Here is a 12,163-nt window from a genome sequence, read left to right on the forward strand (position 1 = left end):
TTTTTTCATTTTATGTTTATCAAAATACGCGAAAATTGTTTTTTAAAGATGGTTCTAAACACGCACTCACACTTTGTTTCGCTTCTTGAGGATATCATATCCTTTTTCCTCGTAATGATAATTTTATCAATAAAAGGAGTTTCTCTTATTTAAAAAAAAAAAATCACTCATTCAATTTATTTCCTCTTTTTTTCTTCTCCTACCAAACAATCATAGATTTCAAAAGCTTTCAACTAATCCCGTCTCTCCTCACCTTTCACTTTTCGGCTCTATTTGGAACAACTTGTGCTATTTAGCAAGATCGTGGGAACCACGATCCATGTAGAATTCATGTAGAAGTCCACGAAAACTGTGTTGCCATGTGCTAAATTTCCTCCTGTTTCTTCATTCCAATGAAAAATTTTTGTTTAGTTCACTGATTCGAGTTAAGATGTGATTTTATGTGAGAGCTTTTTATTATAGTCAAAAGTTAGATGTGACTTTTTGAGAATTTTACTGTAGCAAAACTCGAATTTTAAACTCGAATCGATAAAGTGAACGGTGTCTTAATGTTTAAACTTTTGTTTCTCTCTTGAAAATAAAAGCCTCATTTTAATTCAAAGAAATCCATATTAAAAAGCACCTACGGCTGCAACACTGCGGCGACGATGAATGTAACCCAATGTCACCATCATCACAAACTCCGTATTAAAACCATCAAAGCTATAAAACTCCTAAGCTTTGGCGTTGAAAAAGTGAACGAAGGAGGCGTTCTCCTCTTTTCAATTCTCTTTATAAATCATTTATTGCCAACAAGAAACACAAGTCAAATAAAAAATATATTTAGTGAGAGAAAAATATAATAATCATTTGTTCTGTTGCTTAAAAGCTTCTTGGTTCAATTTCATGATTTTTTTTTTTTCGTTTGCATTATAAAATCTTCAAGAAAGTATATCAGGCTGTCCATGCTCTCTCCAATCAATAAGATTTGTAGTTCCTACATACTGGAATCTTTAGACGGCTATTCTTTCATTGACAAGGTCGACGTTGGTCTCAAGTTTTCCGTTCAAATCGATATCGTGAGGAAGCGCCTCAACTAGGTTAGAGGGGTGGCAATTCGTGTTGTCGTGTCGTATTGACCCGTTCAGTTGGCACAGTAAGACTTGATACGAAGGCGACCCATTTATTAATCGTGTCGAAATATAAAATTCGAACACGACCTATATAATTTAGGGGGTTGACATGACACGATACGTTTATAAAATGAATGACAATAAGGTCGTGTCAACTTATTTCTCAACTTATTTTTCAACCCGTTTCTCAACATAAGTAACAAATGAGTTGTAATTGTGTTGTGTATTCATGTTACCTAAATATGACACATTTAATAAACGGGTTACGGCGGGTCAACCTGAAAACGATACGCTATTTAATCGTGTTTCGCGAGTTCGACCTGATTTTGATCCAAACTTGTTTATGATAAACTTAAACCCACTAACTTCGTGCGGATTTCAAGTCGTGTCGTTACCCGGATTGTCAGCCCTACTAGCAATGAGGGTTCAAAGGTTGTCCACAAAGGATGAGGCCGTCATTCTACAGGGCCTCGTGTTTGTTGCGCCGGTGCAGTGGTTACTGTGAAGGCTTTTGTTTGGAGGGTGTTCCACAACATTATCCCTTCTTGGAAAAATCTTGCACACCGAGGGATCAACGTCTTTTAAAGGATGGCGTCAGTGTCTTGATGGGAAAATTCCACACTACGTGCTCTTATTTATTGCACACGGATTTGGGAACTAAGCGTTTTCCGTCAGTATTTGGTGCAATCTAGAGCTTTTTAGTTGCTTGAAGCGAGAAGATTTTGAGATTTTTTGTGTGGTTATTTGGTTTGTATGGAAAGATAGGAATCTTTTCACGCATGGTGAATGGACCAGGGACCCTGTTGCGATGCTGGAAGCAGCAAGTTCTTGGCACAGAGCACAGAGCACAAAGCACATGGTGAATGATTTTCAGTTTCTTTGTAGGGCCATAAAGCAGCTCAGGCTCAGGAAGTTTCTAAGCAACTACCCTGGCAAAGCAAAAAAAGAAATGCGATTATACGGACCACATTATTGGAGCTCATGAAAGCATTATTTTAAATGTGTATATGTTATTGGAGCAACTAGACGCTTAAAACAACAATAAAATAAGACACCAATAGAGATCTTAAATCAATATCTTGTCGGGGAGAGTTTAGTAAAGCAAAACCAATAGAGTTTTATTTGCATTTAAAATAACTTACATATGACAATACAATGAACCTTTATTTAAAGGGACACAATAAGGAAAGCTATTGGTTTAATTTAGCACAGCAGGATCCTTAATTGCCATTTTAATCACTTGGGGTAAGAAGAGGTGGGATGCTTTGTTCATTTACGAAGAAATTAGTTGGATCAACTATACTCTTCACATGAATCAACCTCTTGAAATTATCCTTAAAATACATAGGACCCCAAATCCTTGCATGTGCATTCTCATAGGTACTCGTGGTGGGGCACTCATTGTTATTTATCCCGAGGTCAAGGTCCTTATAGTTGAGATATGTAGCCCTTGGATTTTTTGACACATAAGGAGTCATATAGTCGTAAAGCCTTCTTACCCAACTTACATGCTTTTTGGACGTTGTAATATTTCCTTCTTCTTCCCATTCCGCATAGTACAAAATTTTGTAGAGATTCCCAGATCGGTGAGGGAATGGGATTGCAGATTCTGAAATCTCGTTCATTTTCCCTCCATAAGGAAACAGTTCAACCCAACCTCTTCCTACCTCTTCTTCATACAACTTTCCTAGCATTCTTTCTAATACATCACATGGAATAGGCTCTTGCACATAGTCAGATTTCGCTTTAAAAGACAACAATTTTGAACTAGGTGTCCTATCTAGTAGAACATCTAAAGATTCTCCATTTGTGAATCCATTGAAATAGAGAAAGGACTCGACCCATCTCATTTTGGTACACTCTTGTCTTAGCAAACCCAGCTCAGGAAACTGCTTTTGCATCAATTGAAGGAGCCTATCCACGCCGCCATGAAACGTGGCCTGGAAGGAAGCTTCTAGTACACTTTTTTTACTCCCTTTCTTATCGACAGGACTCTTAGTTCGTAGAACGAGGAAGATTGTTAGCTCGTCGTCGACTTTGTTAGCAACATGTTGCCAACGATGAACAAGCTTCTTTGTTTCATCGTGTTCTAAGTTCCGGTTGACATTAAACACCGTGACTGTGGGTGGAACAAGAACTAATTGAACTTTCCAGGCAAGAACGATCCCAAAGCTTGCCGCTCCACCACCACGTATGGCCCAGAACAAATCTTCACCCATTGATTTCCGATCAAGAAGTCTTGCCTGAGGGTCGATTAATTGTGCATCGACAATATTATCAGCCGCGAGGCCATATTTCCGTGACAGATAACCGTGGCCTCCGCCACTAAAGTGTCCGCCAACACCCACGGTGTTGCAAACACCGGCAGGAAAACCAAGGTTTCCACTTTTCTCGGCAATCCTATAATAAAGTTCACCGAGATTAGCTCCAGCTTGAACCCAAGCAGTTTGGCTCTCCACATCTACGTTAATCGAACTTAAATTTCTCAAGTCAATCATAACAAACGGGACATTTGACAGATAAGAAAGGCCCTCAAAATCATGGCCGCCACTTCGGGTCCTTACTTGCACGCCATGTTTCTTGGAGCAACGAATGGTGGCCTGTACGTGGGAGACATGAAATGGTGTGATGATAACGAATGGTTTCGGAGTCGAAGGAGAAGAAAAACGAGGGTTTTGTATGGATGATTTCAATATTATGGCATACAACGAATCATTTGGAGTGTAGATTACAGATTTAGGAGTGAATATTGTAGAGTTCGACGCACGAAGGCACAGAAGAAAGTCTTTATGAGTGGGATGAGCTGAAGCTGCGAATAAAACAGAAAGAAAGATGACAATTTTATTATGAAAAGCTGAGGAGCGTGCAAAGTACTTCATTTTTTTTTTCTTGAAATGCGAGTGGAGGGTTAATAATTGCCTCCCTAATTTATAGCTAAGAAATTATTCCATTGTTTTTTTTTTTTCTCCAAAAAATAAAGGATGTAGATCCCGACACTACTACACGGAACTTAATAAAAAACTTGCGTTTAGTTCGCTGATTTGAGTTTTTAATTCAAATTGAGATGTGATTTTAAGTAAAACTTTTTTACTGTAATAAAAAAGTTAAATGTAACTGTTTATGAGAGTTTTTTTACTGTAGCAAAATTTAAATTTTAAACTCGAATCAAGAACATGAACAGGGTCCAAAAGATCCTCTAAAAGAATATTAAAATAAACGAGAGGATTTATTGATTATAAAAAAATATATAAACATATTCCTTTCAAAAAAAAAAATCATATACAAACATATATATATAAACGACAAAAAGTTTACTAACAACGGAACTTAATTAAATCGATTTGGATGACATGATTATGATTTGATTATGACCTCTAATTTGTTAGCTAGCTTTTCTTCTTTTTTTTTTTTTTTTTTCATTTCTTTATGCGGTGATCATCTATTGATTATTGAATGGCCAAGCTGAATCACGCTCAAAAAGGATTAAAAATGCTCAGAAAGCAAAACGTTGATCACACTTCAAATGTTGTTGGTGCCATAGGTGGTGCCTGAATTATATTATGAGTAATTATTATAGCTCATGATATTCTGTAATTTTTTACATTATTATATATATTAGTACCTCCATATTTTGATTACGAGAAATGATAAAAACACTTGTTTCATCGCCTTCTATCTTCTAGCTCATGATATATATATTTATATATATAACGATTCTAACAAAAAGAAAAGAAGAAATAAATAACGTTAATTGGAAAATAGTATAAAGCGGTTTGAATGTTGCAAGTTGTTGATATATTGCGAAACGATTTGATCGTTGGAAACAAAATTAATAACATTTTTCTAGGTTCTGCGAAAAAGAAAACACATTCATAAAGTGATAAAGAGAAAGTGAGCAATATATATTCTTTTTTTTTTATAGAAATAACATAATAATATTATACTACTAAAGTGTAATAAAATGTTATACAATGGGTAATAGCTAGGTTTCATTTTCATTGGAAAATGGAATGACATGCGGTAAGAGGAGAAGATAAGAGTGACAAAGAGAGTGATGAAATAAGTGACTTTAGCCTGTTTAACACTTCGCTCTAATAATATAAAAAATAATACTTTGTAATAATACAGTATGTCATCCAACTATTTTGAGGTCGCTTTTTGAGAGTGAAAGAATATTTTTTTATACCTATATATTTTATTTTTATTTGAGTTTTATTTATTCCTTTTTTATTTTGTTAAGTTGTTTTTTTGTTTTTAAATAATATTTTGTTCTTATTGGGTTGTAATTACCTTTTTTTTCTTGTCCTAATAATGTTTTGTTATGAAAAATTAGGAGTGAATAGAAAAGCATTATAAGTGTTACAAGGTAACATTCTGTTATAAACAAAATATATTACATTTTGTCAAAAAAAATAAAAATAAAATAAAAACATGTAGGTACATGCAGAAAGAAATTAAAAATAATATCCCATATAGATAATTGCATTCCCTCATTTTTGTTATTTTTTGCCCTAAGCAAATTTATCCCTAAAAAATGTTAATATTTTGTGAAATCTATGTACATTTAAGTTAATTAGAATAACGTCCCCTTAATTGATAAAATTTTCAAATGCCTACAAGTCCCATAAAACTGTAAAATAAAAATAAAAAAACTTTTACCACTAAAATGTTCATTAAATAACGGTTTTACCCTCAAAATCTTGTAACATCAAACATCTAGTGACAAAAAAGGATTCTCTCTAGTGAATAACTGTTAAAGCCTTTTAGTTTTCAAAAGAAACTCTTCACTAGCATTCTGATTCCATCTTATCCATGATTTGCACTAAGCTTTGTTTATCCTATTACGGAATTTTGTCCTTTATTTGATTGTGTAATAATCAAATATAAATATTTTTTTCACATATTTTGAGTAGCAGATGACGACTTTAATGAAAACCTAAAGAATGAAAACTTGTTATGTATACTGTATTTTTGTTTCCAAAAATAATGAAAACTTATCAATTTCTCTCACATATTTTAGTATCTTCTTTCCTATACTCTAGTGAATGAATTTGGTCTGTAATTGTTCCTGATAGTGTTTGGTCAGCTAATTGGCTTCCACTTTCTGTTGATGGATATTTTCAAAGAAATGTTTACGGTAGAACAAATTGGTTTTGTATATGTTGATGGTATAATGATTTCAAGCACTAATTATTTCTTGAAGAGCTGTACGTTTGTGGCTTCTTCTTTATATAACCTTTCCATTTTTTCTTTTAATTTTGGCAACTGATTTTTTATAATTCTACGAATAATTAGTTTGGTATGTGAGTTTCTGGTTTCAATTGGGGTCAGATTTTGTTTGTCAATCATACACGTGTCAACTTGAGTTGATTAAACTTAAAGATCATCAGTCAAGAAGACCTTCTAGAAAGATTTAACAGTCCAACACAATTAGAAGACAACACAAACCTAAGATCAGTCTAGAACGATTGCAGCATCTAAAGTCTACTAGTCCAAAAAATATTCCAAATATCTTTCAAAGAATCTTCCATTTTGAGATTTTGGGAAGGTACCAAATCACACTAAAGGCAGTCCATATCTCGGAGAATGCGAATTCTATAAGAAAAGTTTATTTTGTTTAGAATAGGAAAACTAACTCTAAGGCGTCAACTAGAGTTTGCAGCTATAAAAAGGAAGTCTTTACTCAACAAAAAGGACATGAAACATGCTTATTATCTCCCCAAGACATCCTTAAGTTACCCTAGTCTCTCTTTGTCCTCTATTATTGTCTCTCTCAAGTTTTATGAAGCTCTTTTATATTATTTTCTCTTTATGCATAGTGAAAAACCAAACACTAAATTGACGTTGCCTTCTCATTACGGGAGAACCATTATAAATTCTAATCTCTCTCTTTATTTTCGACACTTTACTTTATAGCTCATACGCTAGATCAACCTCAAGTAAACAGATTAAACATCTAACGACTCATGAATTGATCAATATCCCTAATACAAATTGAATGTTTGAAAGTATCCTCCAGAGTTCTTAAAATCAGTTGTAACCAGTTTGGATTAATGCTTGGTCGACCTCATTTTTCTTCTTTCTTTTTGTTGGCTCAAAGGTTTTAATAAATTGAATAATAATGATTTCGGTAATACTAAATAAATTGATTAATTTTTTATTCACATTTTTTTGAGTTTGTTTTACGTATAAATTGTTTAAGATTATAGATAACGCAAGATAAATCGAAAAATGTCCAAAAGTGCCTTCAAATTCAAAGCTTGGCAAATGGAAAATTGATGTTTGAAGCGAGATTTTAAAGTTTGAAGAAATAATGTACATGACTTGCTTATATATGTTTATTTCTACAATTTTAGCATTGTATTTGATGTTTGAGCACATAGCAAAAATTGTCCTATTATTTTGGCTCACCAAAAACTATTTTTGAAATCTTTACGAGCGATATTTTTTTATCTTCTTGATTTTTAAAAATTATGAAAATTATGCAATATTTTATAAGTTAAAAGCAGGCCTTTTGTTCTGAAATTGCATTAAAAACAATTTTTTAAGAAGTCTTAAAATACAAACTTGTTGGTTACGAATTCATCTTTTGGATGTGCTTTTTGAACGACTAGTTGAAACTAGCCGTTAGCCGCAAACTCAAAGCACTTTTTCGACTTTTTTGGTACTCAAAGGGCTTTTCATGTCTAGAATGGTTGTGGAATATTTTGAAAAGCTCCAAATTTTATCAAAACATCTTTGAACTCAAATTACATTAATTTATCTCGTATTGAAGCTATGATTACATACTTTGAGCTAAACTTGATACCATTCTTGTTTAGCATTAAAAATATCTCCTAATGCCTTACTTGTACCCAAGTAAAATTGAGGAAGATTCTCTTAAATTATCAAACTTTTATATTTATTATCTCACAAAGTTTTAGGTTGTCGATGTCATTGTAAATTTGATACAATAAGGGTCCGTTTAATTTGCTGCTTTCGAGCTTTTAATTCAAGTTTAGATGTGATTTTATGTGAAAGCTTTTTGCTGTAGCAAAAAAGTTAGATGTGATTGTTTCTGAGAGCTTTTTACTGCAGTAAAACTCAAATTCTAAACTCGAATCGGTGAAATGAACGAAAGCTTGCTGTTTATAATAGGTGTGATGAACCTGGGGAAAAAAATTCACCAATTTGTACTTGACATGATCGAACCAAAAATAGATCAAGATAGTAAAAGAGGCTGGATTGTGATTTACTCGATAAGAATAGATGTAGGCTTATAACCGAACCACTATAAATAGTGTTTGTCCTCTCTCTAACCTTATTTATTTTTTCTATTATTTACTTGTGATGCATTATGTAGCTTACCATATTACTTGTTAGTGTTCCTTTTACATTATGAGATTGCTCTTGATTTTGTTATTATTTTCTTCTTAATTGATTACATCTATACTTAAGCATTTGTTATTGACAGTTTTCGGAAAATTTCAAATACCCAGTTCATCCCCCTTTTTGGCAGTAATTCTTGAGATAATAAAACTTCAGTTTTCGTTTTTTAATACAATACGAGATCGAACCCATACTTTTTTAAATTTAAGCTCCATCTCATCATACTGCGTGCCGTTTGATCAAGTGCTCATTTGGCTACTAATAAAAGTGATTAGAACAGGAAACATCATTATGTTGCATGATGAATTTATGAAAAAAACGATACTATGATCACAATGTTGTTTTAAAGTTATGAATACTTAATTGCTTAATTGAGTGTTATTGTTGTCAAAATCTAGCTTATGCAAGGGTGAAAAAAAATCAGTTGATTGTGCTGACTTATTTCTTGTAATCTAATCAATTAGTTTTAAATTAGGCTAGCTTTATATTAGAATCACATGTGGGGTCTATTAATTATCTTTTTAATGTTCAATTCTTTTTCGCCTAGATTATTATTATTATTACTTTCATAGTTTCCTTTGATTAATTTGCGTGGTTGAATTAGTGATCAGAACATGTGCTTTTAAGAAAAGAGAAATGTGTATACATGTTTTCTATTCGTGTGGTTTTGAATAAGACATAATTATCTAATCTAATCTATAAAGTAAGAGAAGTTTAGTTTTGGGTGGAAAAGATTAATAAATTAATGAAATGGGAGCAGGTATTTATGGGAGTGGTTAAGATTATGCGTGGAAATGTAAAGTTGTGATAAGATAGAAAGAGAAGGTTAGATCTTCTGTTTTGCTAAACCAAGAAGTGCAAGCAAGCATTTGGGTGAAGGAATCTATCATTTAAAAAAAAAAAAAAAAAATTGTGATAGTGTGTGAATAAAAATGCATGGATACAATTTTTAACTATCAACTCAAATCACGGTCATGTCAAATTAAATAAAAGTATATAATTTAGTGGAAATTGATTAATATTTTACTGTTAAAAATTGATTAATATCATGTAAATCGATTTTCACTTAGTTTTGCAGTATTATTAATTAGCTGTCTCTTTCTGTACTTGAAAATAATTTAACATGTATTCTTATGCATGGAAGTCCGTTTTAGAGCCGTCCATTAGCCAGTTTGTTAGGGACGAAATTATTGGATTACTAACAGTGATCACATGGGTCCTAGATCCGCATTGTTTCTTTTTTTAATATTCTTTTGCAAAATATCAGGATTTGTTGCTTTTTCTCTTGGAATATACTACCAAGATTGTTTTCCCTGTTGCGAAATATTTATGCTATGTTTGGTAGGAAGAAAAGAAAATATGAAAGTGATGAAAAATAACAATAATGGAAAGAAAATTAATTTTTTTTTTATGTTGTTTGGTCTGAGAAGATGGAAAGAAAATGAACTTATCTTCACTTGTTTGGTATTAGAAGTTAAATTGAGAGGAAAGAAAAAATCTTACTCGTAAATTACTTTTATACCCTTAAATTTTTTGCTTGGATGCTGATGGAGAAAATTGTAGTTTAGTAACTTTACTCACTTTAATGAGTTGTCCCCATTTTCTATCTCATTTTTTGCCCACTTGTGGAAAGAAAAAAATAGTGGGGCCTACATGTATTATTTTTCACTCCATTTTCTCTTCCTTTCTCTTTTCTCTCCTATCAAATAACATACATTTTCATTTTTCCTCCCAAAATCCCTCCACCTTCTTCCTTCCTTCTACTTTTCTTTCCTACCAAATATACTCTTAGATTTGTTGTGTGTTGAAGAATCATGCATGACATGTGAACATGAAGGCCCATTTAGTTCACTGATTCGAGTTTTTAATTCGAGTGAAGATGTGATTTTATGTGAGAGATTTTTATTATAGCAAAAAAGTTAGATGTAACTGTTTCTGAAAGCTTTTTCCTGTAATAAAACTCAAATTCTAGACTCGAATCGGTGAAATGAACGGGTCTGAAATTTTTATAAGAGGTCAAATAAAAAACATACTTAGAAGGAAAGTTAATTGGAGGCCAAATTGGAAATTTTCATCCCTAGTCAACAACGAATCCATTTAAGAATCGAAAAACAAGGAAACCTCAAACCATTTCATGTAGCAGGTGACTATGCATTAGTCATCCCATATTCAGACATGCTTTTGGTGTGTTTAGTTGGTAGATTCGTGTCATGATTCTAATAACGGTTCGTGAATCGTTATAATATTTTCTCTCATAAAAAATATACATAAACTGAAAATGGTTCTGAATCATGATTCTGAATCATAATTCTGAATCAGTGAACCAAATATTCACTTTGTCTCCTCCATGTTCTCTGTGCAATACCCCATCTCCTTTTTCCACTTTTCTTGCAATCATTTTGATTGTACTTTTTACATAATGTAGTGAAATTATCAAGGCCCTAAAGTGGACATATCCTTTTCATCATATGATGAAGCACTATAACTCGGCATGTCATTCTGTTAGATTTTAAGACACCTATAATGGTGCATAGCCAAAAAATCAACGCGCGCGCAGATTTTATTTAGAAAAAATTAATGAGACATTATTTGGGAAAGTATTCTTTGAAAACATTATGAAATATTTATTGACAGATTAAGTAATCGGGTAACTTACTCTCCAGTAAATAAACTGAAGAGATAGTTTCGATATTTTGTCTTTGCTCTCTTTATGATAGATGTGGCTATAAATAATTAGATAGCAGGACATAAACTAGCACGACAGAAATATGTCAAAACTCTGTCAGTTCTCTCTCTCCCCCTCCCCCTCTCCCAGTCTTCCATAGGTTCTTGAATAGTGGATTATTTGTGGTTGCTGTGTTATAACAAAGGACATGGTGATGATTGTGATCATGGAAGATCGTGATGTAAATCATGAGGATTATGTTCGTAATTGGAGTATTCTAAGGCTATCCCGTTGACGAATCTTGTATCAGAATCGAATTGGAGATCTGATCCTACCGTAGACACTTTTGTATATGTACTTGGTGATATTTTTTTATCATTAGTATCAGAGCTAGCAGTGATGGTCTCCATATTCCATGAGATTAAACATGGAGAGAGGTAAACGGAAATCTAATACTGAAATGCTCATTTTTTCTCTATTTTCTTGTGCTTTTTGTTTCTAATTTTTTGCGTGCTGATTGAAGTTGACTTTACCAATATATTTTATATTCTTTGATATTTATCTCCTGACAAAATTTCAAATTTTTTGAATTAACGATTTGAGAGAAAATTAGAGTCAAAATTTTTTAAAATTGGTAATTATGACCGCATTTTCAGATTTCATCCTTTTGAATCCGAAAAATTTCTTAATATGGTTAGTTTTTTCTCAAAATTATCTTTGTAACGGTATGTTTTTTGCTTGTAATAGATTCTGGATAAGAGATAATGGCTTAGTTTGGTATTGTTGTAGATTTTGAAAAAATTACTTTTAGCTGTGTTAAAAGAAAAAACAGCTGTTACAAAAAATAACTGTTACAAAAAGCAACTGAGTGTTTGGTAAACTATAATTATAGTAGTTGTACTGGTTCCAAAATCGATATAATAACATTTAATAAATTATGAGATTAAATAACCGTGGATAATTAAAAATTACGACTATATTATATTATACTATAATATAATATATATATATATATATA

General features: G+C 32.4%; 1 protein-coding gene across 1 annotated transcript; it reads right to left on the reverse strand.

The window, feature by feature from the left end:
- Positions 1–2,314: 2,314 nt before the first annotated feature.
- On the reverse strand, positions 2,315–3,991 carry LOC112092227 (cannabidiolic acid synthase-like 1). Its single transcript, XM_024167777.1, has one exon. The coding sequence runs from the start codon at positions 3,989–3,991 to the stop codon at positions 2,345–2,347; it is 1,647 nt and encodes a 548-aa protein (XP_024023545.1). The 3' UTR covers positions 2,315–2,344.
- Positions 3,992–12,163: the final 8,172 nt, after the last annotated feature.

This window comes from Morus notabilis, unplaced genomic scaffold, assembly GCF_000414095.1.
Source record: "Morus notabilis unplaced genomic scaffold, ASM41409v2 Scaffold172, whole genome shotgun sequence".
NCBI classification, from domain to species: Eukaryota; Viridiplantae; Streptophyta; class Magnoliopsida; order Rosales; family Moraceae; genus Morus; species Morus notabilis.

Coding starts and splice junctions, on each gene's coding strand:
- LOC112092227 (XM_024167777.1), bottom strand. CDS start 3,991: ATGAAGTACTTTGCACGCTCCTCAGCTTTTCATAATAAAATTGTCATC.